The sequence below is a fragment of the Pteropus alecto genome, unplaced genomic scaffold (assembly GCF_000325575.1).
Source record: "Pteropus alecto unplaced genomic scaffold, ASM32557v1 scaffold155, whole genome shotgun sequence".
NCBI lineage: Eukaryota > Metazoa > Chordata > Mammalia > Chiroptera > Pteropodidae > Pteropus > Pteropus alecto.
The window spans coordinates 11747596-11771899 of NW_006438113.1; the positions used below are offsets into that span (position 1 = coordinate 11747596).

General features: G+C 34.0%; 1 protein-coding gene and 2 pseudogenes across 5 annotated transcripts in view; 1 reads left to right on the plus strand and 2 right to left on the minus strand.

Annotated features, from left to right (window-relative positions):
* MICU1 (mitochondrial calcium uptake 1) overlaps positions 1-24304 on the plus strand; it is a 177194-nt gene that overhangs the window by 22718 nt on the left and 130172 nt on the right. For all 5 annotated transcript variants that reach the window (XM_006915530.3, XM_025049349.1, XM_025049351.1 and 2 more), the window contains 2 exons: positions 12875-13036; positions 22727-22901. In XM_006915530.3, the coding sequence (XP_006915592.1) occupies positions 12875-13036; positions 22727-22901 (337 nt within the window). The remainder of the gene's footprint in view (positions 1-12874; positions 13037-22726; positions 22902-24304) is intronic.
* On the minus strand, positions 3600-4391 carry LOC102886669 (annotated as a pseudogene).
* LOC112482687 lies at positions 15378-15496 on the minus strand (annotated as a pseudogene).

Genomic DNA, 24304 nt, shown 5'->3' on the forward strand with positions numbered 1-24304 from the left:
TTTCCATAGCATCTTAATTTAGCACGAATATGTACAAAAGTTCTTTGTCAAGCCTAACATTTCTGTGAGATGATTCTTGTTCCTATAGTAATTATTTTTTTCTGTTAGAGACTTGTATGACTTAAATTAACTTTATATTCTCACCCAAATCATTTAAAATAGCTCTTTCTCTGCAGAACAAAGTTAGCTGAAGTGTGAGCTTTTCTCATTTATTCTGTCAGTAATGTCACTTTGAGGTATGAAAATGCATCTTTTCTAGACACGAACGTTAATCTCTACTGTATTTTGGCAGTCATTTTGGTGTCTTCAATGCAGAACTTTCAATCTGATTAATTTCACCTAAAAGAAATGTATGACGATGTTTTAAAAATTATTTGGCATAATTAAAGCCTAAGATATTGTATTTTTAGAAGTACCATGATTGTGTAGTAAAGATTATATTTCCGGTAGCTTATTTCGTTCCACAGATAAAATGAAAAAGAAAAAAATATTGACAAAGTCTTCTAAGATAATGCATTCAACCAAACTCTTTTATAAATATATAGTTTTTTTCTACCCTAAGTAAATCTTCCTTGGAGCTGTTCTTGAGCCCGTTCTACTTTATGATCTAATGTAATATTTCATTTCTTTGAATTCCTGTTAATATGTTCTTGTAGTTCTTTTTTCCTGCTTTGCATTATTGTTACTTAAATAGTTTTTATATGTTCCCTACCAAATTATAAGGTTTTTGTGGGTAGACTGTGTTTTGCTCATTTTTGTGCCTGTTCTAGTGCCCTCACAATACCTTGCTCAATAAATAGCTGATGACTTGAATGAAATAATGGCAGCTGGACATTATGGATTATTTGAAATAAACCAGTGATGCTAATGTAGGATGTTATCTCATTAATAACCATTCAGGATGGCTTTCTTCTAACAAAAAATACAAAATACTTTTACATTTTGTTTTCCTGAAATGAACTCTTAAAGCCAGAAATGACTTAGAAATGGGTACCACCTGAGCTGTGTGTCTTTCGGAATACATTCTCAGGTCAGGCTTTTCCTGGTCACATAGTTAGCTAGTAGTAGAGCTAGAAAAAGAACCTAAGTATTTTATATCTATTCCAGTGTAATTGAACAGTAATACTTGTTATTACTGTTAATAATAACTTCAAATTCATTAATTGGCACCGAGGAGACAAGCCTAAAACATACTTTATATCTTTAGATTTGCAATCTCCTTGGCAAGTTGACAGATATATATTAAAATGATTTAATAAAAAAGGTACCATGATTGTGATACAGAATGTTAATCCTGCAGGAATTCAGAGGAAGAAATGAAGAGTGATAATGATTTTACATTAACTTTTATGGATGAGGTGAAATTTCATTTGACCTTGAGGAAGGGCTTGTCTGAGGAATAGTACAGAAATAGTTTGTCATGTTAAGACATTTAAAAACAATTATAAAATCAAGTCAGTTGACTATCCTTATTTCCAGTTGAATAGCTTATCTATTATATAGTCATCATATTTATAATTATTTGGCATTATTCAACTTATATTTACTTTTAAGTGAATAAATATTTGAATGTGTTTAATGCTCAAAATACTGTTAGTCTTTGTGTATTGTATTAGACTCAGTACTCATGTTTCAGCTTTCATAAAGATACATAAGCCCAGTTTAGTGAGCTCTATGGGTATATAAACTATGAATATGAAATCAATTATGAAAATATGTTAATTGTAATAATTTTTGTAGTCTGCACAAGGAATAAGTTGGCCAGCTATTCTGAAGCTACTTAAATCTGCTCTCAGAAGTCTATACATATATATTTTTAAAATACAGCAGTAGCAGATAACTCATTTTTTTCTATTCTCCTATTAGTTCATGGCAACTATTGTTTTCATATATTGCACATGTTTGGGGGCTAATACTCACCCTTCCCAAAGAACTATTGCAAATATCAGTGAACTTACTTGTTTATGTTTGCATTACTGCCTAGTGTGTACTTAATAAGTTGTTCTAGATTGTAGCTTTAGTAAAGTAAATTAAGAAAAAGTGCATCCTTCTGTGTTGTGAAACACTAAGGTGATTATATCACTATATTGCAGTTGAATTGTCATTTTTTTCTGTTTTCAAAAGGGTAAACATGATGGCAGAATGTGTGTGTAATATTGTTTTCCCATGGAGTGTGAAGATGAAACACTTTTGGGATATTTTTGAGAACTTTGTTGCTGTTTAGATTAAATCATTATTTTCAGTAATATAATGAATGGATAATCTGTTCAGATATTTGGAAAGTGTAACCAGTCATTAGAAAGCATAATGTTATATGGAAATAATCCTTCCAGTCAGCTCTGATGGAGCTCAATCAAACTGAATTGGGGAAGTATTGAAATGGTTCAGATTGAGAAAGTTTTAGACTTCTTCTTAGTTGATTAATTAAAATGGCATTCTACTAAAAAATAATATTGGGTGAAAAGTGTTAATATTGTATCTGACCAAAACATATTTTATCTAAAACAAATCTTGTTTAAAAGAATGCCCCATTTTTACAAGGAAGGAAAGGTGAAGCCTAAGGCATGGGAATATGACTGGAACAAAAGAAAATAAATACAAGTTAATATTTAGATATCCTCAGTACAACAATGATGAACTCTTAAAAAATAAAGATTATAAAACTCATTTACTATAGCAAATATACTAATTAAATAAGATGATATTTTTTATTCATCATATAAATGGAGAAGATTGATAATAGCAAATATAGGGAAAGGAATACCCTCTACACCGGAGGTGGATGTGTAAATTGGAATGTCAGTATTGAAGGTTAATTTGGCAGTATCTATCAAACGTAAAGTGATCACACTACTTTTAACCAAGCAGTTGCATTTCTAGATATCTGTTCCACAGATATACTTGAATAAAAATGAATAAAAATAAATGCACAGGAAAAAAGTCTTTGTAGCTGTGTTTGTAATGGCAAAGTATAGAAACAGTTGTACTGTATTGCCAAATAGTTAAATTGTGCCGAGTCATAGAATGAAATACTCTGTTGTAGTTAAAAAGAGGTAGATATGTATAGTCCTTGATGGAATAATTTTCACTTGTATTATTAAATTGAATAAAATTGCAAATGTGTATGGTATGATTCCATTACATTAAAAAAGAGGTACCGTAAAGCATCTGAAATGCTAAATATATGAATATACATGTGTATATGTATTATTATTTATATGTAAACAAATAGAACAATTTTAGGAAAGATACATACAAACTTTCTGAGGTTACTTCTAGGGAGAGTGACAGGATTTCAGAGAGATAAAAATGAAGACGGTTTCTGTACAATAACATTTTCAACAATAAAAATGTATTCTTATATTATTTGTAACAAAAATGTAAGTGGTCTTCTTGATCCACACAAAAATCTGTATCATATCCAGCAAATCAATATTCCCATCATTTAACTTCTGTAGATTCTTCACTTATTGCCTTCCCCTAACTCAGTTACAACAGGGTAGAAGGAAAGTGAGTGTAGTTCCCTAGGTCCAGTGACTTTGAGCATACAAAACTTTGGAGAAATTCTCATCGCTATCTGTTCCAGCAGTGGAGTTTGAATAAAATGGCAGAGCAGTGATGCAAGATGTCATTGTGGTCCAGTGTCTGGCCCTTGAAACTTGAAAGTCCCCAAACTGGATCTTATCAGTGCCTTGGAATTTATAAGATTCAGAGAAGCTTCTTTAGGCTGACTTATACCATGGAAGATTGAAATTATAAACCAGCTTGTCAATCTATTAATTTACCATGAGAAATATAGCTAGTGTGAGATAGTCCTACTTTTATTTTTGACAGATGACAGAATTTGTGCTGATAAAACACAAATATGAAGCATACACATGCTGTCTATTCATTTTCTTTTCTGTGCAGCCTGGAATTGGGATTGGTGGGTAATAGCCAGCTGGGCTGCCCTTTCCACAATGGCTTTACAGTTCTTTGAGGAGACATTGTGAGCAGTCTCAGCACAGTAGGATTTGTTCCACATCAGCAGCACTTCAAGCTCCTTGACATTGTGGACCAGGAACTTACAAAAGCCACTGGGCAGCATGCATTTCATTTTCTTGTTATTTCCTTAGCCAGTATTGGGCATCCAGATCTGACCCTTGAATCTTCTGCTCACTCTATTGTCAATGCCTCTGAGTTTCCGCCTGTTATACTTAATTTTGACAGTGTTCTAACTGATGCCAGATGAACTTCTTGGTCCTCTTTGATAGTCTTGGGCTTCATGAGGGGTCTGAGGACAGCCATGATGCCGAGTATGATATAGCTGCTACCTCCATAGGCAGCGCCGAGGAAGGGAGCAATACTCCTAACTTCTAATCAGCGTATTCTCTCTTTAAAGGCAATCTACATAGGAAGCTGAATTATAAATTGTAAAATTACTCAGTGAGCATATAAATAGAATAAAGGAGAGTTAAGGATATTATTCAAATACAGGCATATTTTGGGAATATTGCAGGTTTAGTTCCACACCACGGCAATAAAGTAAATATCTCAAAAAAGTAAATCACATAAATGTTTTTATTTCTCAATGCGTATGAAAGTTATGTTTATGCTATATTGTAGTCTATTAAGTGTGCAATAGCATTGTGTCTAAAAAACAATGTGCATACCTTAAATTAAAAATACTTTATTGCTAAAAAATGCTAACTACCACCTGAGCTTTCAGTGAGTCATAATCTTTTTACTGGTGGAAGGTCTTGCCTTAATGTTAATGGCTGCTAACCGATCAGGGTCGTGGTTGCTGAAGGCTGGGGTGGCAATTTCTTAAAGTTAGATAACAATGAAGTTTGCTGTATCAACCAAATATTCCTTTTATGAATGATTTCTCTATAGCATGTGATGCTGTTAGATAGCATTGGCCTCCGGTAGAATTTCTTTAATTATTAGATTCCTCTCAAACCCTGTTGATGCTTTATCAACTAAGTTTATGTAATATTCTAATTTGTTTGTTGTTATTTCAACAGTCTCACAGCATCTTCACCAGGTATAGATTCCATCTCAAGAAACTACTTTCTTTGCCATCCATAAGAAGCAGCTCCTCATGTTACAGTTTTATGATATTGCAGCAATTCAGTAACATCTTTAGGCTCCATTTCCAATTCTAGTTCTCTTCCTGTTTCCACCCCATCTGCAGTTTCTTCTTCCACTGAAGTCTTGAACCCTCAAAATCATTTGAGAGATGGAATCAACTTCTTCCAAATTCTTGTTAATGTTGCTATTTGACCTCTTCCCATGAACCATGAATATTCTTAATGGCATCTAGAAAATAAATATTTTTCATAAGGTTTTCAATTCACTTTGCCCAGATTCATCAGAAACATTAACATTGTATAGCGCCAGTCAGAGCTCTTGGGTGACCAGGTGCATTGTCAACAAGCAATAATATTTTGAAAGGAATCTTTTTTTTTTTTTCCCTGAACAGTAGATCTCAACAGTTACCTTGAAGTATTCAGTAAGCCATGTTGTAAACAGATGTGCTGGTTTTGTTCCAATTATAGAGCACAGGCACAGTAGATTTAGCATAATTTTAAGGGCCCTAGGATTTCAGAATGGTAAATGAGCATTGGCTTCAACTTAAAATCACCAGCTGCATTAGCCCCTAACAAGAGAGTTACTCAGTCCTTTGAAACTTTGCATCCAGGCATTGACTTCTCTCCAGCTATGGAAGTCCTAGATGGCATCTTTTTCTACTATAAGACTGTTTCATCTACATTGAAAATCTGTTCTTTAGTGTAGCCACCTTCATTAATTATCTTAGCTAGATCTTCTGGATCGCTTGCTACAGCTTCTACATCAATCAGTGCTTGCTGCTTCACCTTGCACTTTTATGTTATAGAGATGGCTTCTTTGCTTAAACTTCATGAACCAGCCAACCTCTGTTAGCATGAGATTTTTTTCTGCAGCTTCTTGACTTCTCTCGGCCTTCACAGAATTGAAGAGAGTTGGGGCCTTGCTCTGGATTAGGTTTTGGGTTAAGGGAACGTTGTGGCTGATTTGATCATCTATCCAGACCACTAAAACTTTATCATATCAGCAATAAGGCTGTCTTACTTTCTTATCATTTGTGTGTTCACTGGAATAGCACTTTCAATTTCCTTTAAGAACTTTTCCTTTGTATTCACAACTTAGCTAATTGGCGCAAGAGGCCTACCTTTTGGCCTATCTCGGCTTTCAGCATGCCTTTCTCACTGAGCATAATCATTTCTAGCTTTTGATTTAAAGTGAGATGTATTACTCTTTCTTTCACTTGAACACTAAAAGGCCTTTGTAGAGTTATTAACTGACCTAATTTCAATATTGTTGCATCTCAGGGAATAAGGAGTCCCAAGGAGAGGGAGAGAGATGGGAGAAATTGGTAGAGCAGTCAGAACACACATAACATTTATCAATTAAGTTTGCCATCTTACATGGAGCAGTTTGGTGTGCCCCAAAATAATTACAATAGTAACATCAAAGATCACTGATCACCGTAACAAATATAGTAATAATGAAAAAGTTTGAAATATTGTGAGAATTACTAAAATGTGACAAAGAGACATGAAGTGAGAAAATGCTGTTGGAAAATTGCTCTGATAAACTTGCTTAACTCAGAGTTGCCACAAACCTTCAATTTGTAAGAAACCACAATATCTGAGAAGTGCAATAAATCAAAGAGCGATAAAGCACGATATGCCTGTACTTAATGGCTGAGGCTCTGATGGCTCGCTGAATCTAATTCTATGATTAGTATATAGCTGCCACTGGGATGAATAGGGTAAATGCTTGTGGCTACCCCAGATAGTGCTGACCTTACAGTGTAGTTCTCAGAGAGCAACCATATTTGCAGGTTCACAGGGTGCACTAAACCATCACCTACATATACTAGCTATGCCAGATGCTATGTTAGATTCTGGAAATACAGATATAAAGGAAACTCAGTCCTTATTTTTTCAAGCTCTTAGTTCATGTAAACTAAAGACTTCAGAACCTTGAAGTTCTGTTTAATTGAGGTCTAAGTTTTGTTGGTGGCCAAATTTGGGTATATCTCAGAAATGTATCTTGGCCTCAGAATTAGCAGATAATGCTTTTAACAGTAGCGCTGGTAATAGTTGGTAATAGTACAGCAGAGGTTTATTTAGACCAGTGTCAAGATTGGAAGAGCCAAATAGTTTGTTAAATAGTTTGTTAAATGTGCAGTTGTCGGAGGTCAGAAATACAGGAGGTGAATCTCATAGAAAAGTGCAAGCAGATATTTTAAGTCAGGATCAGGATAAGGTCTGAAATTCTAATAGTTTGGTAAGTTGAATATGTTGTGTCAATAATCAGAATTTTGGGATATGAGTTTGACTTAAATGAGGATTATTTTACTAGAGAACCTTGTCATGATATGGGTTGATTGCTAAAATATTTTTAGGCCTGAACCTGCTAGTAGGGCTGGTAAATGACAGTTTCTGGCTGAGGAGAATGAAACATCAACCTCTGCGCCTGCCTTTATTTTTTTAGAAATAAAAAAATTTAAATAAACCCAGAGTATCATTAAATTTTATTTGCATCACCTAAATTTTTTATAAATTAAAAAATGCAAAAATAAAAATTCATATATATTTTACATCAATTTGATTGGCATGCACATATTACCTTGTATTTTGCCTTTAAAGTTCATTGAAAATGCTTGTATGTAATATTAAATATTTGTTTGCATGGATAAATACATAAGCATTGCTTTAAAATACATATGTGTTAGTTGTGCATGTATAATTTCATTGATGTGCAGTATATATCATAGGGTATTTTGTCAGAAGTGGAATTGCTGGGTCAGTGTATGCAGTTTACATGGGTGATTTTGGTGGATGTTACCAACTTGCTCTTCCTTCATAGATTGTACCAATTTACACATTCCTCGGCAGTGCCATTTCTATAGCATTGCCAACAAGTATACATTTTCAAACTTGGATTTTTGCCAGCTTAATGTGTGAAGAGCAGTATCTCAGTATAGTTTTAATTTGTATTCTATTATGAGTGAGATTTCATAATTTTCAAAGCCATTCTTTTTCAAAGTCATTTTTATATCTTTAGCCTAACTTTCTGTTGGTTTGTGAAATAATATTTTAATAATATTTTATGATTATCATTTTTAGTATTTATAGTACATTGTATTATGTTATACCATTTTTAATGTTTCTGTAGTTGTGTATTTGATGTCCTTTTGGAGTGTGGCTATTATATTTATTTTGCTAAGAACAGTTATTGAAAAGTTTTTTCCACTTTAAGTTCTTTATTTGGGAATCAAGAACTCTAGGATCTGTTGTAGGTTTTGATAGTAACTAGCTATGAATAAACCACATTACTTATATGGATCTCATTTCCTTCATCTATAAAATAAGGATGTTGAATTAAATGATTTCCTGGTTCTGTGACCCTTTGAAATATACCAAAAGCAATACATTAAGTTTAATAGTCTTGACCTTCTTCAAAACTGTTCTTTCTCTCTCTCTCTCTTTCTCTCTCTCTCTCTCTCTCACACACACACACACACACGCACACACACACACGTCATTAAAAAAACTTTAATAGTCTTAAAATAATAGAAACAGAAACAGCAATGATATACTGTTACAGGTTTTTTAAAAACCTGTTGTGTTTCTTGATGAATAGATAATACTTTTCTTTGGTAACAAAATTATCTTGCCTCTCTTGACATTTCCTGGTTAGAAATACCTCTTCATCTTTTTTCAATTCATATCAAAGTTATTTTTTTAGAGGCATGCCTTTTTGTGTGTGTGATTAGAGGCTGTTAGTAGAGAAAAATGCACTGGTTTTGCTTTTATTTAATCCACATCATAAATGTGCATGTTAATGTTCATTACTGCTTAACTGCTGCCAATTCGCCCATTCAATTTTCTAGATTCAGTTGGAAAGCCCATCTTAAATCTGTTTAAATTGTCTCTCATCAAAAATTAACACATTCAACTAGCTACTCTATTTCTTCACTACACAGTGAGGAATTAAATTATAATAGAACCTGTTCTCAGTGGGGTTTTTTTCCTCTATTTACTGGGCATCTATAAAAATTGCACTAGTAAAGATGAATAGATGTATCTTTTGATGTGTACTTTGAGGAATGAAATTAGAACCAGTGGTGAAATGAGATGTTGACAGTAACATTCGAATTACACTATCGAAATGTAGGTTGAATGTTAATAAAACTCAGAAATTCCAAAGTTTAAAAGTCTTCTAGAGCCATCGCATACAGACATAGATTCTCAAAACCAATAAATCTTAAGTATATGCTATGTTCTTAGTCTCTCCCCCCGGGCAAACTAGATTAAATTTTGCTGTTCAGTTTTTCACTGTTGTGCAGCACATCTAGACAATTGTCTCATTTTATCGATGGGTAAAGTCTTCCCTAAGGAGGAGAGATGAGCTTCCTCTGTGCACAGCTGTTTAGTAGTAGAGTTAGACCAGCTCCTGGGTCATTGGGTTCGTAGTCCATTTCACTTTCTAACATAATACTTAGTATTGTCAGTATTGTTTAATCTCTTTCTTCTTTTTATCTTCCACATCTCCTAGGCATTTAAATAGTTATGTGTGTTGAACATGGATATCTGATAGTTTTGTTTCTCTTTGAAAATTTTTATTTTATTTTTGGTTTCTATGCTAATCATCCTAATCTAGGCACTCAACATCCAATACGTAAGTTATTAGTTGCCTTCTGACTGTACTCACTGCCGCCCTATTAGCTATTTTTTGCCTTTGGTTCTTTACAGCTTATTCCATTCACTGCTAGTAGATATTCTTTTAAAAATGTTTTCATTATGTTCTTTTCCTGCTTAAATAGTTTGGTGGTTTCCTGTTGTATATATTATCAGAATTCTCAGCCCACCATTCAAAGGGTCTTCTCAAGTGATCATGGCTAACTTGTTTGATCATATGTTTATTTATTTTCCTTATCTGACCAGAAGTTGTAAACTTATCTTCTAGCCTTATACACCTCTTGCCTGTTGCAGCCTGTGAATTGGTTGTTATTTGTCATACACATACAAAGTGCCATTTTCTTTCTGTCGTCAGTGATGAATAATGTTTTCTCCAAATACGTATGTGTTGTGCTCATTTTCATTACAGAAAAAAGCAGTGCTATGTATGTGAATGAATGCACTTGTGGGTTTGGAAAATGTTAATTTAAAAATGAACTAGAAACTGACAGACAGGAAGAAAATATAATGGATAGTCTTCTTGGTGCTGGATTTTGCTAGAATATGTGCAATAAAATGAGATGATTTCTGAGATTAGGGAGGGATATAATAATTGTGCGGCTGAAGTTCAGGTGATAGGAAATAGCAGAAAAAAACATTATTTTCCCACTTTGTCTACAAAGACAAGATTTAGCTTCAACTTTGAAATTGGACCTAGGTTGAATAAAGCTAGGAAAAAGATTTACTTAAGAGATTATAGGTATAGGTCCCAGAGAAGAGTCAGTAACTGGCTCAGTGATATTAGGAGACAGATGAGTAGTTTTGACTTGAACCCAAACAATAAAAGACATAGTTTTGTTAATATATTGGAGCTGGGAAGTATACTTAAATGTTAGGAATCAGTACTTGTATAATTTGTACCTTGATGTTTTCCATGTAAAAATAAAAGTTAAATATTTTAAGCATCTGTAATGTAATAGGCCCTGTGCTAGACTATATGTTTACAAAGAGGAAAAATACTAATTTGGACCTTCAAGGAAGCACAGAGCCAATTGGGGAAGGCAAACTTATGTATGAACAAATATGTTAGTTGCCATAGGAAGATACGTACAAAGTGCAAGATAATTTAAATTCGGAAACAATGAACTATATATACTTTGAGAAAATCAAAAGGGATGAGCATGGATACTTTGATTTGAAAGTCATGTAATCAGAAAGAAATGACCCTTTTTACTTCATTCTGTCTGGCGGAATAAAAGAATGAGGGACTCGACTCTGGTCTCAAGATCATTGTCTAGAGGGACAGTGTCATCTTCTATTCTTTGGGCAGGGGTGCCAGAGGTGATCCTAAGTCTTTTGGGGTGCTTCTGACATTTCTATCACTTGATTAAAATTCTACACCATTCTGAGGCTCAAGACTAAACAAAAGCCTTTGCTCACTAACCCATCTTGCCCTGGTCTTTCATTTTATTTTTAATTCTCTAACATGTGTACCTTAATATGTTTATATTTATTCAGGATGGAAATGTATTATTTCAAAAATGTTTTATTCACATCTTGCCCATTTAGAATGTAAAATTTTTTTTGGCCTTTTAGGTCTTACATAGGGCCGAATAGTATGAACTTAATTAATTTTTGTTGAATTTTTGTTGAATTTTTGCCAGTAATTCTCTTAGATGCTTAATTGGTCAGCTTTTGCTGTGGCAACAAAAAAACCCCAAATTTTAAAGGCTTATTTGTCACAAGCATTTGGATGGCCATGCTCAGCTGGCTTAGCTGGTCTTGACAGTGCCTGAGTCCAGGCTAAGATCTGTTTATCATGGAACTCAGGTTGAAGGATCACTGTCCACCTGGGGTATGATCTCTTGGTAGAGTGCAGGAGCACAAGAAGGCTAACAGCAATAGCTCTTAAAAGAACTTTGTGGAACTGGCCCACATTCCACTGGTCAGAGCAAAGGATATGGCAAAGTACACACCCAAAATGAAAAGAATCAGAAAGTAGTATTTCCCTACTGGATGGGGGATAGGGGATTGAATGTTTATTGAATATTATGGCTTAATACAGATGTTTCTGAATTAAAACAAAAAATTAAAGGAACAGGTGAAGTTATAAATATGAAAAAAATCTGGTGGGGAGGAGGGCTTCTGAGGACCTAGGAGTGAGAAAGATTTAATTAAAACTATTTTAACAAAAGCAATATCAGCATTACAAGATAGGGGGCAGCAAGTGTCCTAGTTAAAAATGGGCTCTGGAGTCAATCCACTCTTGGTTCAGATTCTAGATCCACCACTTCCTGGCTGCCACAACCTTGAGTAAGTCACTGTATCTCAGTGTCCACATCTGTAAAATGAATGTGCCACTTATAAAACTGTTGGTTTTCAGCTCTAAATCCATCTTTAATTCTCCTATTTGTAATACTGGAAATTTCTACCTTGCCAGCTTTTGTTAAGCTTTGTCAGTAGAGAAACCAGAAGGAGACTGGAGAAGGAAGGGGTGTTTTCTTCTCGATTCTAGTGTGTCCTTTGCTGCTTGTTCCTGTAGCGTTCAGTGGCTAGCAGTGTGTGGGACACCCAATAACACTTAACTCCTAGGGAGTTTTAGTGGCAACACTCCTACATGCAGTTTCTCAATGAGTACCATACTATGGCATCTTCCCATGGGTACCGTCTCAAGTTCTGCTGGCATGAGTTTTCCTAGTAGATGGCTTTTCAGTGAATTCTGTTGGTGTGGCATTTTAGTAATTTTCTCAGACGTCCTCACCCCAGAGTCTGGTTCTCAGCCCTGTTGGGAGTGGCCCCGTTACAGATTTACTTTCTCGTTCTGCATCAGCCTTTGAAGTAGCGGCTGCTCCCTATATCTGCTATCTTTTTAACCTTTAGTACTTATGTCCCTGTTGTAATTAATAATACTGTATACTAAATTTTTCTCATTTAAATTGTCATGTGGTTTCCTGTCTTCTAATTGTACTTTGACTGATATCAGGTTTATAAATAGTACTTTTCTCATATGATTCTTCTGGAGATTAAATGGAATAACACATGGTATTGCAAAGTGTAGAATATTGTCTGCCACTGAGTAAGTCCTTATCTTTGTTGCAGTTGATATCATCATCACTGTCACTACCACTAGTTAGGAGTAACGTTTTTACTTTTTTCCACAGGATGTTTCGTCTTAACTCATTTTCTGCATTGGCAGAACTGGCTCTGGGCTCTCGATTGTACCATGGAGGATCACAGCCCACCCAGATCAGGCGACGACAAATGATGGTGGCTTTCCTGGGAGCTTCTGCAGTAACTGCAAGTACTGGTCTTTTATGGAAGAAGTGAGTATTCTTTGAGCATCCTGTTCCTGCATATACTTTTATTCTTCCATTTGTTTCTGTTATTTAAAAGGAATTGATTTGTGGCTTACCTTTGTATCAGAATTTTTTGACCATATCATTTATTTCAAAGAATTCAGCTATCATGTCCAAGTAACAAATAGGAAGTCTTCTGCTTCAAGATCTGCTTGTCATCTTTGCTGAACATTTTAACTAATTTAGCAATTTAATAATTATAATAAATTTATAATAAATAATATATTAATAAATTTAATAATTTAACAATTTAACATGTAAAGTTCAGTGATTTTAAGTATATTCCTAAAGTTGTACAGCCATCACCACTAATTCCCAAAAATTTTTATTACTTTCTAAGAAACTCCATGATATTTAGCAATCATTTCTCACTTTCTCCATACCCACCAGCACTAGGCAACCACTAATTTACTTTCTATCTATAGATTTGCTTATTCTGGACATTTCATACAAATGGAATTTTATGTGGTCTTTTGTGACTGGCTTCATTCACTTAGCAAAATATTTTCAAGGTCAATCTACATTGCGCTGTGTATCACTCTTTTCTTTCTTTTTATGGCCAAATTATAAAAGAAAAATATAAAAGGCATCTAGGTAGGAAACAGAGAGGTCAAACTGTCACTATTTGCGGATGACTTGATTCTCTATATAGAAAACCCTAAAGACTCCAGAAGGACAGTACTAGAAACAAAAAGCAAATATAGTAAAGACTCTGGATACAAAATCAATGTTCAAAAATCCATAGGTTTCCTATTGTTTAATAATGAAGTGTCAAAAAGAAATGGAAAAGATAATTCTTTTTGCAATTGCAACAAAAAGAATAAAATACCTAGGAATAAATTTAATGAAACAAGTGAAGGGCCTATATAACGAAAACTATAAGACCCTATTAAAGAAATCGAAGAAGATACAAAGAAATGGAAAGATATTCCGTGTTCTTGAATTGGAAGAATCAACATAGTTAAAATGACCTTATTACCTAAATAAAGCATTATATAGATGTAATGCAATCCCTATCAAAATCCCATCGGCATTTTTAAAAAAGAAATAGAACACAAAATCATCAGATTTGTATAGAAGCACAAAAGATCCTGAATTGCCAAAGCCATCCTGAGAAAAAAGAACGAGGCTGCAGGCATTACTCTGCTCTACTTTAAATTATACTACAAAGAGACAATAATCAAAATGGCATAGTATTGGCAGAAAAAAAAGACACATGGACCAGTGGAACAGAATCAAGAGTCCAGAATTAAACCCCTGTTTATATGAGCAAATAATTTTCAACAAAAAAAAGCCGAAAACATACAATGGAGAAAGGAAAGCCTCTTTAATAAATGGTGCTGGGAAAATTGGAAAGCCACCTGCAAAAGAATGAAACTAGACTGTTTAGAAGATTTTATGAATTTGACCTCAAAAGCAAGGGAAGTAAAAGCTAAAATAAATGAATGAGACTACATCAAACTAAAAAGCTTCTGCTCCACAAAAGAAATTGTCAACAAGGTAAAGAGAGAACCATCCGAATGGGAAAATATATTTGCAAGCAACACCTCCGATAAGGGGCTAATATCCAAAATATACAAGAACTCATACAACTCAATAACAATGAAAAAAAAAACAATCCAATCAAAAAATGGGCAGTGGACCTGAACAGACACTTCTCCCTTTCGAGGGATATTTTCACTGGATATGGAATTCTAGATTGATCTTTCTCTTTCTGGCACTTTAAAGATGTCATTTAATTGTCTTTAGCTTTGTTTTGGTTTTACTTTTTTCATTATAGTATCTTCATTATATCCAAGTATCCTTTTTTATTGTGGTAAAATTATGTATGCATAAAATTTACAATTTTAACCATTTTTAAGTTCAGTGACATTAAGTACATTCATATTATTGTGCCACCATCACCACCATCCATCTCCAGAACTCTTTCATCATTCCAAACTCTGTACCTATTAAATAATAATTTTCCAATCCCTTCTCCCCCTACTCCCTGGTATTCTACTTTTCCCCTCATCCTCTATGAATTTGGCTATTCATAGTCTATGAGTTTGGCTATTGTAGTATCTATATAATTGGGATAATACAATATTTGTCCTTTTGTTTTATGGCTTATTTCACTTAATATAATAATTTCAAGGTTCATATATGTCATAGCATGTGTCAGAATTTCCTTCCTTTTAAAGACTAAATAATTTTTTGTTATATATATACCTTTTTTTTTTTTTAGGTGAGGCAACCCTTGGTTGACCTCACAGATTACAAGGACCTTGTCAGCTTACAATCCCTTATTTTTTTTTTTTATTTTTTACTCTTACAGCACCTGGTCTTCCTAGGTGGTCTCCCATCCAACTACTACCCAGGCCCAACCCTGCTTAGCTTCCGAGATCAGACAGTATCGGGTTTGTTCAGGGTAGCATGGCTGTAGGTGTATATATTACCGTTTTGTTTATGCATTCATCTGCCAATGGATACTTGGGTTGTTTCCACCTTTTGGCTTTTTTGAATAATGCTACCCATGAACATTTATGCACAAATATCTCTTTGAGTCACTGCTTTCTCTTCTTGTGGGTATATAATTAGAAGTGGAAATGCTGGATCATGTCTTCAGCTTTTTTATAAAAAGTCAATGGTAATTTTTATCTTTGTTTTTATGTATGAACTATATCTTTTTTCTTGGCTTACTTTTATGATGTTCTTTATCACTTATTTTCAACAATTTGATTATGATGTGTTTTGGTGCTGTTTACTTTGTTTATTCTGTTTAGGGTTTATGGACTTTCCTGGACTTTGAATTTATAGTTTTCATGAAATTTGAACAATTTTTGCCCATCATGTCTTCATTACATTTTTCAGTCTCCATTGCCATACACACTCCACCCCCCGATACACACACAGTGTCTGAGACTTCATTAACACAGACTGATATTGTCCCACATATCACAAAGTAATGTTTACATTTTGTAGAGCCTTTTTTCTCTCTGTGCTTCAATTTTGGAAGTTTTTATTGCTCTTCAAGGTCATTGATTTATTTTTCTGTAGTATCTTCTGAGTCTACCTAGTGATTTTTAAAAAATTTTAGACATTGTATTTTTAAACCCTATAAGTGCCATTTTAAAAACATCATTTATATTTTTCTTATTTATATTCAGATTTTTTTAAAATTCTATAACATATTTATAATGATCTTTTTGAAGCCCTTTTCTTTTTGTTCTATCATCTCTGTCATTTCTGCGTCAGTTTATTATTCAGAGTCTCATTTACCTGTCTCCTTTTTTGTTAAATAATTTTGTATGAGACTGCTGCTTATTTATTGTAAATATATGTACCATGAAATTTAGCTTTTTAAATATACACTTAAGTGATTTTAAGTACATTCACATTGTGTGTAACCATTACCACCTTATCTCCAAAATTTTTTCATCTTTCCAAATTTAAACCCTATACCTATGAAACAATAACTCTCCATTCCTTCTTCCCCTGACCCCTGGTAACCACCATTCTACTTTGTGTCTCTATGAATTTGGCTATTCTATGTACCTCATATAAGTAGAATCAGGCATTTGTCCTTTTATATTTTGCTTATTTCACTTAGTAAAATGTGTTCAAGTTTCATCCGTATTGTAGCATGTGTCAGAATTTCCTTTTTATATTGTATACTCAGTAACTTATTTTTGTAGCTAAAGTTCTATTTATACTTGGTCTTTTAATGTCTGTTACAGAATTTAAAGTGATTTACACATCATCCTTATAGCATAACAGTATTCTGTATTTATCTGTGTATTTACCTTCACCAGTGAGCTTTATAAACTTTCATGTTGTTGTGTAGTTTTTTTGTTTGCTTAGCATTTTTTTTTTGTAATGTAGGTTTAGTGTTTTGTTTATCTGGGAACATCTGTATTTCTCCTTGATTTTTAAAGGATCATTTTTTTTTACCAGATATAGTATTCTTGGTTGGCATTTTTTCCTCTGAGCACTTTCTATATATCATCCTATTTCTTTATGGCCTGCAAGGTTTCTGCTGAGAAACCTTATGGGGTCTGCTTGTACATAATGAATTGCTTTCTTTCTCTTTTCTCCTGCTGCTTTTAATATTCTCCCTTTGTCTTTGACTTCTGACAAATTGATTGTGATGTATCTTATGTGGATTTCTTTGGGTTTCTCCTATTGGGAATCTTTTGGGCTTCTTCAGTCTGATTGTCCATAAACTTCTGCAGATTCAGGAAGTTTTGGGCCATGCTTTCTTTAAATAAACTTTCTACTCTGTTCTTGCTCTCTCTCCCTTCTTATTTCTGAAACTCTCCACAATGTATGTATTGATCTTCTTAACTTTGTCCCATAAATCCCTTAGGTTTTCTTCACTTTCTTTTATGTTTGTTTCTCTGACTGGATGATATCAGATGATAATATTTTTGAGTTTATCAGTTCTTTCTTCTGCTTGATCAAGTCTGCTGTCGAACGACCCCTAGGGAATTTTTTAGGTCGGTAATTGAATTCTTCAGTGCTAGAATTTCCATGCTTCTGTTTTATATTTTTATCTCTCTTAATAGATCGTTTTAATGCATCATTTTCTTGAGCTTATAAAGCATCTTTATGATGGGCATTTTGAATTATTTTCCAGATAATTAATATTCTTGTTTCTTTAGGATTAGTTTCTGGATATTTATTTCGTTCTTCTGTTTGGGCTGCATTTCTTTGTTTCTTCATGTGTTTTTTAACTTTGAGATTTGTGTTCTTAAAGAATCAGTCACATGTCACAGTCTTTACAGACTAGCTTCGCACAAAGGAAGACCCTCGGCAATCAGCCCAGCTGTGGATTTTAGGTGCCTCCGAAACTTTGGGGGAGGATACAGCTTCTCCAGGTCTGTGTGGGCCATTTCTCAGAGGCCTGCCAGTTTTTCAGGCGCTTATAATCTCTTGCTCCCTCTGGTGTTTATATGTGACACTGCACATTCTTTGGTCTATAGCATCAAGCCACCCTATTCTGTCTGTCTTCTCATCAGCCATCAGGCATTCAAAATATGCCAGTTTCCCATTAGCACCCAAAGTCAGATGAGACAGGTATCAATCCTTCAGACAACTCTCTGAAGAGCTAAAATGCCAGACACACATTCTACTTTTTTCCCTCCCATCCGAGGGAGAAGCCTTAAGTCATGAGCCTTTTCCCAACTATTCCAAGCTGTGCCAACTGTAGTAAGCCACCTCCTGCTTTTCTTTGTTCTCAGTGGCTCCTAGACATGCAGACTGTGCTACTTCCATCTGTGAGGTGAATAGGCAGAACATTTGATACCCATTCCAGTCTCCTCTTTCCCCTCTGTGGGAGAAGTTGCTAATTGGGGCATGCTGAGCTGAGCTTGCCTGCTTGGGGGAGGAGCTGACATAAGTAAAGTGAAATTGCTCCTCTTACTTCAGTGTTTCTGTTGGAATTATGCTTGCCTGGTGTACTGCACTTCTTAACTGGATCTGAGAAATCTCATTAAAGTATTTTGATCTGTATATCATTGTTGAATCAGTGCTTCTATGGGGGACAAAGGTTGGGACTTCCCATTCCACTATCTTGCTGACATCTAAGAATTATGTTATTGGATATTTTACATTGTGAATGTTACTTTGTTGAGTGTCTGGATTTTGTTGTTTTCCTTTAAAAGTATTTATTTTCATGCTGGTAGGCAGTTCATTTATTGAAGAACCTGCTTGATATTCCAAAAAAATTTTAAAGCTTTTTTAAAAAGCATGATTTAAAGTATCTTTTGCTCTAGGGCTAATTTAGCCCTACTAATAATATGACCCTTTAACAGTAGTTATTAAATGCCTTAAGTGTTTAATAATTTGTCAGAACTTGAACATTTCCTGCTTGTGAGTTCTAGAAGTTATTTGGCCTACAACTTCTTGGTTTGTTCTTTGCCCAATTTTGGATAGTTTAATCCTAAGAACATACTGCTTAATGTTGAATCAAGGAGACTGCTTGTAGACTCATGGAACTTTTTCTTAACTCCCTTCTCTCTGATCCTCTTCCCCACCAATTCCAGTCACTTCAGTCTCTCCAAACTTTGACCTGTCCTCTCAACTTAGCATGATTACTGTATTTTGCTTGGGATCCTCATCATGATCTGAAAAATGCCTCCAAACACTTCATGGCAATTATATGCCTCCCTTTCCTCAGAGAGTTGCTATCTCTTGTTCAGTATCTGAAGACATTTGTTCCAAATAGTTTGTTCAATTTTCTGTATTTTTTTCTCTGTAGAAAAGCACGTCTAGTGCAGTTAATCCATTGTGGTTGGAAACGGAAGTCCTCTTTCTATACATCATCATATTTCATCAGTTCTGTGACATTTAATCACTATTACATTGTTATTGCAATGGCTTCAACTATGAGGAAGAAAATAGGAAAAAACAAAGTGACTCTTGTAAGCTTGTAATTCCTAGGGTGGTAAAAGTTGTATAGATGTAATAGTGTGTAATCCGTCAACTACCCATGAGCAGCACTCAGAATATCATGGATATCAGCTAGTAAGTATTTTAGAAGAAATTATAAATGCTATTTAATTAATTGAACTGAGTGAAGCATGTACTTAGGGGAATTTCTATTATACCAGATGATACTGAATGTCTGTAGATTTTTTTTAGAACTTAGGTTTTCGAGAAGTCAGCTCACAAATCACTTTTTCCAGGAAACTTTTCCTGATCCTTTTCTCTGTCCTTACATGTTCTTTATCAGTTTATTTGTTTTACCTATTGACTGTATACTTCTTGTGGACAGAGACAGTCTTATTTATATTCATCTTAGCAAGTAGTGTAGCTCTTATAGCACTTGAATGATTAATTAAGTGAATGCTGTTTCTTTTCTTTGTGGAGAAATAGCTTGGGTCTCCACTTTACCAGCTCATCATCTTTTAGCTACACAAGACTCTACACAATGCAATATACATATGATGTATTGAATTGTACACTTGAAACAAAACAAAAACAAAAAATCAGTTACTGTTCTCGCTTATAAATTCAAATAATTCTTTGCCTTTGTATTTAGAAAATATTATTTGCAAGTAAATGAAATAAAAACTATTGATTTAAATTTTCTCTGAGTCACATGAAAGGGATTAAGAATTTTATCATATTGCAATATCTTAATCCCAGTGTATTTTTTCCCAGCCCCTTTTCTGGTTAACATAGATGAGGATTTTCATTTGATTTCCTTAATCAGCAACAGACATTGCATGCTTTCTCTGTGTAAAGTACTAAATTGGAAACTCTGGATACTCAAAATAAAAGAATGTAGTGTCCAGTCTCTTGTTAATGACTTTATCTATTAGGTTGAACATTGCTGATATTTGACAGTTTTTGATTTGTAAAAACAATATCATTTGTGTCCCCCCCAATAAATAAAGAGCAAGGTGGACTCTGGGAAAACATAAATAACCATACAGAGCACTAAATTACATGTTATGATTTAGTTACTAAATGGTATAGGAGTTTGAAGGAATAGAGTCATTACCTTGGATGAGGAAGTTGGGAAAATCTTCATAGAATAGATTGTCAGTTTCAGCCTCTAATCAGCCTGAGGGGCTTCTACTGAACATTCAGTTTTTTATTGCTTTTGATAATTGAATGAAACTGGAAAGCCCATCAGAGCAGTTGTATTCATGTGGAATATTTTTTTATTTACAAATTTTAATTCGAATGTTTGTTTTTGATTTTCCCCCACATGCACATTTTATTCTTTCAATGCACTTTTTTATTGAGGTAAAAAAAAAAAAACCATAAAAATTACCATTCTAACCACTTTTAAGTGTACCATTCGTTAGTGTTAAGTATATTCACATTGTTATCATGTAGATCTCCAGAACTTTTTCATCTTGCAAAACTAAAACTCTACACTTATTAAATAGTAATTCCTCTATTCCCACTCCCTGCAGCCCCTGGCTACCACCATTCTACTTTCTGTCTCTTTGCAGACCTCACATAAGTGGAATCTTACCGTATTTGTCTTTTTGTGACTGGTTCATTTCACTTAGCATAATGTCCTCAAGGTTCATCTATGTGTGGCATGTGACAGGATTTCCTTTCCTTTTTTGTATTTTTCAGTTTCATTTTAAAAAAATGTTTTTCAACATTAAAAAAAGAGTTGTACATAATTAGCGCATAGAACTTGACGAGTTGGAGATAAGTATACACTTGTGAACCATCACCACAGTCTATGCCATAAACCTCCCAAAATTTCCTCCCACCCTCTTATTATTATTACTATGGGGTTCTTTTTGGGATAAAACAATTAACATAAGATTTTCTCTCTTAGCAAACTTTTTGGTATACGATACAGTGTTGTTAACTATAGGCACTATGTTGTACAGGAGGTCTCTAGGACTTATTCACCTTGTGTAACTGAAACTTTGTACCCTTTGACTAATAACTCCCTATTTTGCCCACCACCACCTCCTGAAAACCACCATTTCACTATGCCTCTATGAGTTTGACTGTTTTATATTCATCATGTAAGTGGTACAATGTAATATTTGTCCTTCTGTGTCTGGTTTATTTCACTTAACATAATGTCCTCTAGGTTCATCTAAGTTGTTGCAAATGGCAGGATTTCCTTCTTTTTTAATGCTGAATGCTATTCCATTGTATATACATACCACATTTCTTTATTTATTTGTTGATTGATAGACATGTCTCGAATAATGCAGTGAACATGGGAATGCAGATATCTCTTTGACATCCTGATTTCAATTATTTTGGGTATAACCCAGAAGTGGGATTGCTGAGTCATATGGTAGTTCTGTTGTTAGTTCACACAGTTTCCATATATTTACATTCCCACCTACAGTGAGTGTACCAGGGATCCCTTATCTCCACATTGTCACCTACATTTGTTATCTGTGTGTGTGTGTGTGTGTGTGTGTGTGTGTTTAATGAATGCTATCCTGCCAGGTGTGAGGTAATATCTTGTTGCAGTTTTGATTTATATTTCCCTCATGATTATAGATGTTGAGCACCTCTTCATCTATATGTTAGCCACTTATGTATCTTTGGAGAAATGTCTATTCATTTGCTTTGCCCATTTTTAAATTGGATTATTTGTGGGTTTTTTGCTATTGTGTTTTAAGAGTTCCTTATACATTTCGAATATTAACTTTTTATTAAATATATGTTTTGCAAATATTTTCTCTCATTCCATACATTGCCTTTTAATTTTATTTTTTCCTTTGCTATGCTGAAGCTTTCTAGTTTCACGTAATCCTGCTTATCTATTTTTGCTTTTGTTGCCTGTGCTTTTAGTGTCATATCCTGTTCTTTTAAGGCTGAATAGTATTCTATGCGTATACCACATATTCTTTATCCATTCATCTGTCAGTGGACATTTGGGTTGCTTCTATGTTTTAGCTATTGTGAATCATGCTACTATTAATCATGCTACTATTAACATGTGTGCAAAAATCTTCTTATTACCCTACTTTCAATTCCTTTGGATATATAATCAGAATTGAGATTTCTGGATCATATGGTAGTTCTATTTTTAATTTTTTGAGGAATCCCTTTATGTAGAATTTTTCACAAATTTCATTGTTTTTTGCTCTTGCTAAGCGATATCTGAAAAATCTTTATTTGGTTAATATGATGGACCTTCATGATTAATATAGATTTCTTTTTTTGCATATCCAGAGCCCTTGCAGAATCTCCACCATCTGTAAACAACCTAAAGAGTGAACTTGATGATAAAGAGAAGAATAAAGATGAAGGGGAAGTTTGTAACCATGAAAAAAAGGCTGCAGGTATTTGTCTTGAGCCTTATCCAGAAGAGAGAAAGAAGAAACGTTCTGGATTCAGAGACAGAAAAGTATGGAACACTAATTTTATAAATGAATCAGAACAGTAGTTAACCCAAAATTAGAATGATGCAGTTGAGTCTCTTTTATGATGTATTTCATATGGTTCACAATCACTTTGAAGTTATTCACCTCTTTGCTATTTTTCATGTTCTAAGGCAAATGTACTCTTGGAATGTAAAGTTAATAAAGGTAGTAAAAATGATCTAAGATTAGTAATCAGGATTAACATGTATTTTCATTCTTTCAGTCTGACTCCCTAAGGCGATTCTTTCTTTCTGGATCTTTCTGATGTTGAATGTTCTCACATATGTTAATTGTGTCTTTGTGGTATTACTTATTTATGATGTCAGGTTAGAAAGGCAGAATAAAATCTCTTTGGAAATATACAAATATTTCCAGAAAATAAACTAATTTTGAGGACAGCATAAACTTCAAATGACTTCAGCATTCTATATCTTTAACATAACCTGCTGTTTATACAGCTCTACCTTAGAAAAGTTTCAGTTCCACTATAAAAATGCTTGTGATATTGGGCATTTGAATTCAGCAGATGTGAATGATGAAAAGTCAAAACAGAGTGAATTTATTAGATATTTTGTATGTTAACATTAAAATTCAGGGAATTACCTTCACTTGCTAAAATATAGCTAATCAGTGCAAGAAGATAATTTGAGTTATTTCTGTGTTGTGTGTGTTTGTGGCATATATTTGCAAGAAGAGTTTCTTTGAGATATTTGGATCTTCTGTTTGTCTGTTTGGAGGAAGTTACTATATATGTCTTCTCATTTCCCAAATCTATTATTTATTGAGGTGAATTTGAACAAATTATGTATCACAAGTAATTGTCAACTATCCCAGTGTTTCCACAATGATACATTTATTTAATATTTTGCCCTGAGTGATTTCAAAGAAAGTTCCAATTAATCTTGCTGCAGCCGTTTCATTTAGAATCAAACTTTATAAAGTAAAGCTAAAATGACCCAAATAAACATGTGTTTTTGAACCTTCCATTTTCTTCTCCCGCAATCTGCTTAGCAGATGTCCATATCTCATACTTCACAGAAAAAAATGAAAGCTATCAGTGTAATTAATTTGTAACTCCCATAGCTATAAAACCTTTCTAATCTATGTTTAAAACAGTACTTATTTCTTTCACTAAAGTCTCAGTGGAAGAGCTATTTTTCCTGTTGGAAGATAACCGTTCCGTGTATTATCCTGTTTTCCCAAGAACCTATTTCAACGCTTATTCCTTCTCTGTGCTCCTTTTACAGTTGCTCTTTGTCTATTCATTTTTCACATAGTCTACATAGGCATGTTAAATATTCTTCTATCTTTAATAAATAATAAACCACATTTTTGATCATGCATTTTTTCTAGCTACTGTCCCATTTACATTCTTTCCCTGTAATAC